At 29.9% G+C, this 8218-nt stretch overlaps 1 protein-coding gene across 1 annotated transcript; it reads right to left on the reverse strand.

The window, feature by feature from the left end:
* Positions 1–1919: 1919 nt before the first annotated feature.
* LOC129984335 (ankyrin repeat and SOCS box protein 16-like) lies at positions 1920–3348 on the reverse strand. The gene has a single exon (XM_056094196.1). The coding sequence runs from the start codon at positions 3168–3170 to the stop codon at positions 1947–1949; it is 1224 nt and encodes a 407-aa protein (XP_055950171.1). The 5' UTR covers positions 3171–3348; the 3' UTR covers positions 1920–1946.
* Between the last annotated feature and the right edge of the window lie 4870 nt (positions 3349–8218).

The raw sequence follows: 8218 nt of genomic DNA on the forward strand, positions 1-8218 counted from the left end.
TAGCAATTAAAACCAAATTATTTTTATTCTAAAATTAACATTAATACACATAATGGTGACATGAATACATTCTATCCAATGTATTATCTATTTTTTTTTATTTCCTAGCATAAAGCTCATTTTCAAACACTGAAACCTTCCAAGCATTTGCGCATGTGTCAGAAGGCATTTAATTCGTCAAAAAAAGTGGCTTGAGAAATGATGAAAGGAGGAGTTGTTTAGTTTAGAAATAGGAGGAACTAAGATTATTCATAAAAAAAAATAGATTAATAACCGTTCCACTCGATGCGTACCACCTCTTAGTGAAATGAAAGTGTCGAAAAGGGTTAGTCTAGGGATCTTGAAATGAACAGCAAGATACAAAACCTTCTGTACTATTTGAAAAAGTATTTCACATATTTAATGTCCTGTCATTTTTCCTTTATCTTTTTTCTATAAATATTTATGGGAGCTATGATGGAAAACGTTTAAATTTTCCAAAATTTGCTAATAATTAAAATTAAAATTACATTTAATTATTTACTTGTATGAAATCTTCCCTTATATGATAAAATTTCTTTATATGATAAAAAAAAATCATAAGAATTTTATAATACGCAGTTATTCTCCCTTATGTGATAAAAAAACATTGTCGCTTTCCTTTCATCATATATAATAACGAATTTGAATGCAAGAAGCCAATCAGAAATTGCAAGTACTTTCTGGACTAATATTTTTGTAGGATTAAAAAATAGACCAATTGATTTTAGCAATCCCATTTGGATAAATAATTTAGATTTGGACTAAAGAGAATCAGACTAACTTATCTTTAAAAACATTGTATGGATATTGCAGCCGAGCAAGCTTATCAGGTCATGAAGACGCATTACTATTTACTGTAAAAACACTATTAGAACTATAAAAGTAATTAGTTAATTATATTTAAAATATAATTATATATATTCTGTAGCTGCAAAATCCTTACAAAAAAATCCTGTAAAGCATTAAAAAATTGCTCATACGCTTTTATTCATACAAAATATTAGAAAAAGAATTTCTCCCCGTTTTACTAGATGAAAGAGGTAAAATTTAACTTTATCATAAAGAAAATTTTCCAATTTAAGTAAGTTGAATATGAAAATTTCGCAAACTTCTAAATATATTAACCATCATAAATGGCAAATAACTACAGAACAAAAATTACAAATAACTACAGAACAGCTATGTATTAAAAGCATGTATTACGAAACACATGTAGAAAAAACATAAGTAAAATGGTGATATTTTTCTATGGTAACAGTTCGAAAAACGTTTGCCATTTAACTAATTTCATGTCAAAGGATTCAAACTGTTTAAAAATGATTGTATTTTAGAATCCTATTTTTTTAGCCCCGAGGCGTTGCTTCACCCAGAAGATGCACAAATTTTCATTTTTAGCGCATTGGAGAAATAGATATTTAACAAAAACGTTGAATCTCTTTTTGGTTATTAAAAACAAATTATAGACTACTTGGATATTTAAAACATTATGAAACTAAAAAAACAATGCAAGCCTATTTAACTACACGATATGTTCAAAGATTATCATCCATATTTCTCTCAACATGTATTAAAATCTTCAGATGCTTTTATATAAATTCTAAATTTCATTCAACATTGAAGACATTAAATATTATCAGAAAATATAATAGCTACAACAATTTTGATTCTAACATATTAGAAAATCAATACAAGTGAAAATACAAAAACGTATAAACGAATGCAAAGTTTAAATATACCCTGGTTTAATTGAATTGCAAATTTTTCGTTTTGTATGTTTATGGAATTTATGAGCAAGAAAAAATTTAGGATAACAAAAAGGGAAGAATGCATAAAACATTCCTGGAAACTAAAATCGTCCAAAACAATATCTGAATTAAAAAAAAAAAATGATTACTTTTGCAGTACATTGTTGTGTCCTCAAAAAATTAACTGAATTTAGGTAGACACATATTCTGCATCGACTCGGAAATTCGTACATTCGAAAGTGAAACAATTAGGCAAAACATTTCCAAACGTGATAAATACGTAGACAACAAATATGTGACATCTATATTCGAGAACAGCACCGGGTCATTACACCATTTGGATTTTTTTCTCCAATTGACAATTATTTGCAATACTTCACGCAAACTGGAAGCAGGAATGCACACGAATATATCCATGAAATATTCAGGATACAAACCCATCACAAATCTCTCAATTATGCACTTGTACATTTCCAATATAAGGTATTCAGGATATTGGGGATTTTCTGGGTCTCCATAACAATTCAAGATAAAACCATGAAACGGTATGTTATAAATTAGAATATCGCTTCTCATATGATTCACTTCCTCACACCACTTCTCCACAAGCTGCAATAACTCGGGAAATCTTTGTAGTTTTTGTTTTATGGCCTCAGTAACTTGATACCTGAAAGAAATAAATTTCAGAAATGTCTGCGCAGTACTAAACGGCTCATTAGGTGTCATATTGTCGAAGAATATATCCATTGGCGTCTGATTGTCTCTATTCACTGCATAAATATTAGCCCCCATTCTCAAAAGTTCAAAAGCGATAGGTTCTGACTTCTCAGCAAAGGCCACGTGCAAAGGAGTTTCGAAAAGGCGGTCAGGTATATTCGGGCTTGCTTTTTTATTTAGTAATAATTCTACAGCTAATGAGCGTTTCCCCTTCACTGCCAACATTAATGGAGTATTGCCGTTACAATCCTTTGTATTGCAATCCACACCTTCATGGTCAAGCAGAGATTCTATAACGCTCGTATCAGGTTTTTGGAACTCAGGCGCATATTTGATTGCACTGACGGCAAGATGCAAAGGTGTTTCTCCTTGGAAAGTCTTGGCATTGATAAAGGCCCCTGCCTGAAGGAGGGCTTCTACCACATAAAATTTCTGTTGTATCACTGCATAGTGGAGGGCTGTGTACCCGAAATCGTCATAAAAATTCACATCAGCGCCATATCTGATTAATTCTTCAACGACTTCGGTATTTTCTTGGTTACTTCCAGCAGCTTCATGAATTGGCGTACGACCAAAATAGATTCGAAAGTTTGGATCTGCTCCTCCATTCAGCAATTTCTGAATTTCTTCCAAGTTATCGTCAGTTTTGACTAACTGGGCCAGTAACAATTTAATGAAGTCACCCATAAGAATGAAATAAATGCAATGAAGAATTTAAAAGATTAAATGAATAAATCATTTATATCAATCATTATGATAAAAATAATTAAAATTTTCTATTTTAAAAGTCAGATGAGAGAATATATCATTTTCTCTAAAGAAGTTTTAAAATCATTCTTGGTAAAGCGTAAGGAGTTGATGTAAAATGCTCCACTGCTGTCGAGTAGAAGTGGGAATTTTTAAAAGGAGCAGTCGAACAAAGTTGTGAAAATGTTGCCAACGGGATCAAAGAAAAATTAGAAAAAAAAAATATAATAAACTGTGTTTTCACCATATTTATTTGACACTAAGTCGAACGTATGGATGATTAATTACCGGAAAATTTGGAATCAAACCTGTATCTAATTGTTTTGTAACTGTCGTTATTTCTTTATTCGATGTCAGTCTGACGAAATTCAATTTTCGTCAGTCTGACGAATTTGACGAATTTCTGAATATGCCTGAAGGAACCTAAGACAATATAATATTGTGACGGAATCGACCTATGACTTGGTGATTCGAGGCAATCGCTTGCTTTTGATACAAGGCATAATTTTTTAAAGACATAATCTGAGATAATGCCGGGTTTACACTCAGCCAGTTCTAAGACGGCCAATAGGCAGAGCAGGCGCAGAAAGACTGATAAATGCTGTTCGGTTGATGGTAATTAAGTGTCCCGACTGAACAACTACAAGCCACAGTATTGTATTTTTTTTTTCTTACTGCGCATGCGTTTGTAGAATTTAGTGGTGTTTTTGGAGTGTAAAAATTGATCTTTTATGCATTTTTAAAAATGTGAAAGGCATAGTTAAAAAAATGAAAAAAATTACATTTATATCATTTTTAAATTATTTTACCCTTATTAATTGTGATAATATTAAACATATACAGTAGACTCCCGATTATCCGCGCCTACCGCACAAAGTTTTTTTTTTGACTGATTTTTTTCAAAAAGGTGCAGTTTTACAGTTATGCTTTTGTAATTACATATTACATTACAGTATTAAAACAGTACATGTGTATTAATTTTTCTGTGCATCCTTGAAGCCTCTCGTAAGTACAAAGCACTTTTCTGTTTTCATTAACAAAATGCATTTTAGGTTAGTTTTGAGTGATATACTAAAATATTAAACATTAGTTAAACATTTCCTGCTGTTTATTTTACATTTTATTGTACATAAAACGATTTTTCCAAGTTGGAATGACTGTTTTCTCTTGCTATACCCGTTTTTAGCTTTTTTCGGATTATCCGCGATTTTTGTTATCCGCGGCGACCGCGCCACCCAATTTCGCGGATAATCGGGAGTGTACTGTATTTCTGTTTATTTTATAATCAGTTTATTTTTTTTCAACACGATATTACTAATCACGGTTTATTTTTATTATATTTACTATCATATTTATCGACATCAATTTTTCTATTTCATAAAGAATATATTTCATCAAAGTATTGTCTGAAAGTATCAAAAACTACCTTAAAAAAATCTTTCTTTTTGTTACAGCTGTATTTAAGTATAAAATTATTTATTTGAAAAGGTGCTTTCATGCTGGGCACGCCTTCTATACCAGCATGAAAGTTCACATACATTTCCTAGATGCACTAAATTAGGTTGTAATTGAGTAAAGATTAATAAGTATAATTATTTTAAGGAATTTTTATTTAAAAAGGTATGGAAAGAAACCCTGCAACAAATTAATTAATTTGTTGCAGGGTTTCTTATACCAATTGCAGTCTTATACCATCAGGGTTAATTATACCAGTTAAATATTTACTCTTTCAATACAAATCTATAAAAAAAAATTGTAAATTCAAAAATAAAATTGAAATTTAACCCTTTGCGCTCGAATGCTACCTCTCATTCCCCATTTAAGACGATGTTTAATTTTGAAATTTCATTTATTTATTTTGATTTTTTAAAAATACCTAAAGTATGGTAGGAATATATAAATTATTTTTTTTTGGTAAAATTCAATTTAAAACAATAATAAATAATTTTTTCATAGGAATAAGCCAGTCCATATGTTAGCTGAACAATTTTGCATCGAATTACTTTTCCTAGTGCAAAGAATTAAATGTAAAAATCAAGAAATCAGTTCCATATCCATTTCATTGTAGCGTTCGTGTGTATTCAGTCAGGATACATATAAATATAGAATATAAACATATAAGCATATAAACTTTTGTCAAATCTCACAGCTTAAACTTGTAATTCTTGCATGCTTTTCATTTTAATAAGTTTTCATCTCTTTAACTAGATAACATATCATTCACTTCTTCAAACCTTAATATTGCCTTTTCCTAATTTTTAGCCAATCTCCTTAAGCATACCTGTTCATCAAAGATTTTTAACATGTACCGGAGATATTTCCATCCAAATAGTTTATCATCATTATTTCTTGTTGTTACTTATACCACTTTACTGGCCCGCTGACAGATCTGTCAGCGATTTAAGCGTCTTATTATTTTTTTTTTTCAGTAGTGACAACTGCGGCCTAGAGTACGACTTGACTATTTCATGCTTCACATTCGTTTGAACAACCCATTTTTACAAGGGGGCACATTCACACACCTCACAGATAGAACACAGAAGAAGAGCAATCATGCCCGAACCGGGACTCGAACCCGAGACACCCAGATCACGGGGATGACGTTCTACCCCTACGCTAAGACGCTTGCATTATTATTTGTTGAAAGCATAATGTAACAGCTGATTTCTGCTTCAAGATTTCTGAAAGAATTACTTTTTTAAAACAATTAAGAAAAGTAGGTATAGCAAACTTTTAATTCAACAGTCGCGCCTTTCTTTGAAATAGAAAGATCTTCAAATATAAAGCTCAGCTTTTAATTAATATCTTGAATTCCAAACGTTAATTAATAATTTGTTAAAAGGTTTTAGAAAAGCCAAAGTCGGACATTAGTAGCGTCAAGGTGTAAAAAATATAAAAACTAATTCTCCTCTAGTGAATATATATATAAAATACGTATCCCCTTTGGAAGGTTAACTTAATGTTTCTGAAATAAGAATTTCTGAATCGTCTTTTTGAAATGTAAATATCAACACTGCTTTTAATTTTTAAAATTAAAATAAATAGTTCTTCTCTAAAAGTTCTTATTTATTCTGGATCCAAAATTTTTTAAGTATCATCTCAAATAAACAGACAATTTAGAAAAACGAAAATATCTATTCAAGATTTAAACAAAAAAGCAGCACCAAATATTTTCACAGCTCAAATACCTAAACTTTGTACTGTTAACAGACTATTTGTGACTCGATTATGTACTCTGAACTATTTCATAAGACCTTAAATATTAATTATAGCAAGTTTTATTTTTGTTTGTGTTATATGTTGCTTTATACATAAACATTTACTTTTAAGTATAATCTTTACTTAATTCTAAATTATGGATAACAACAGATTACATCCTCGTAACTATCTTAAAAACTGATGTATGCTTTTAATTTCTTCAATGCAATTGAGAAAAATTCGGAACTTCCGATAAATTCCCTGCACTTTTGCTTAGAGTACTATTTAAGTTTGGAATCAAGTTATTAATTCGAATTCGAAGGCTTTTAATTAACTTTTCTGCAATTAAGTATTTCCAAATAATTCCTTCTAAACGTAATTAAAATGAGTGTCTTTAATTTTCCAATTTCAAGTAAGCAGTTGTATGCTAAAAATTTATGATATATTCTTGGTTTCGGAACTCGGAAATAACTGGATAAATAAAAAATATTTAAAAAAAATCAGTTCGAAATTCAAAAACTTTTTAGTGGTTGTCACAGACAGGTTCCCTCTGGAAGGTTAAATTAATCTTTCAAGGATAAAGATTTCTGAACTTTCTTTTAGAAATGTAACTAACAATATTGCTTTTAATTTTTAAAACTAAGAAAGAGTTCTACACTATTTTAATCTGTCTTCAAAACGTTTTCAAGAATCGTCTCAAAAAATAGAAGACACCTCCAAAAAAAGAATATATCTATGCAAAATTTAAACAGAAGGCACACCAAAAACCTTTGTAGTGTAAAAAGATTGTGATTCGAATCATAGAATTCCTAGTTTAGAGGTATTTATATTTAGGAGGTACAGTGTATGATAAAATTTATCCTTGCAATTGCAGATGATATAATCTGAAATCTTACATAACAGCGTAAATATTGAATACAGCAAGCTTTTTGGTTGCTTCTGTTGCGTGTTTCTTCATACATAAAAATCGACTTTCTTCTTATTTTAAAATTATGAACCACAATACATTAAATCTTTGTAACTATCTAAAATCTGATGTATACTTTTAATTTCTTCAATGCAATTGAGAAACATTCGGAACTTCCAATAAATTCCATGCACTTTTGCTTAGAATACAATTTAAGTTTGGAATCAAGTTACTAATACGAATTCGAAGGCATTTAATCAACTTTTTTGCAACGAATCAACATTTAAAAGGAAATATTTTATCCAAATATTTCCTTTTAAATGTAATTAACACGAATGTCTGTCACTTCTTATCTTAAAGTAAGCAGTTGTATGCTAAAAATTTAGGATATACCCTTGGTTTCAGAACTCTGAAATAACTTAACTGGGTAAGTAATAAAGATCCAAAAAAATTGAATTCAAAAAGTTTTCGTTTTTTTTTTTTTTTTTTGTTTGTTAAATTTAGCCATTAAAAAGTAAACTTAGTTTCGAGTAATATCTTTTCGAGTAACACTCAACTTGCATTCTGAAGGCACTTATCGAATGCTTTTAAATCTTCTCACCAGTTATGGATTTCTAATGTTGTCCATTAGACACTCTGAAACTCCGAAGGCATCTGCAATTTCAGTCAAATATGTTCTGTCTCTCTTTAATATTCAGAACTTTGGGTTTATAAATTTCATAAATTATTTCAACTGAATGCTAGGACAAAATAATGATAAATGTCAATAAAATAACTTGATTTTTTTACAACTTATTTTTGGAAAGATGAACTCTGAAACTTCAGAATATCAGTTTACTAAGCATAAGTAAACTTAAAATTAATTCGATTAATGGATGAATCA

This window comes from Argiope bruennichi, chromosome 9 (genome assembly GCF_947563725.1).
Source record: "Argiope bruennichi chromosome 9, qqArgBrue1.1, whole genome shotgun sequence".
Taxonomy (NCBI): domain Eukaryota; kingdom Metazoa; phylum Arthropoda; class Arachnida; order Araneae; family Araneidae; genus Argiope; species Argiope bruennichi.

Coding starts and splice junctions, on each gene's coding strand:
- LOC129984335 (XM_056094196.1), bottom strand. CDS start 3,170: ATGGGTGACTTCATTAAATTGTTACTGGCCCAGTTAGTCAAAACTGAC.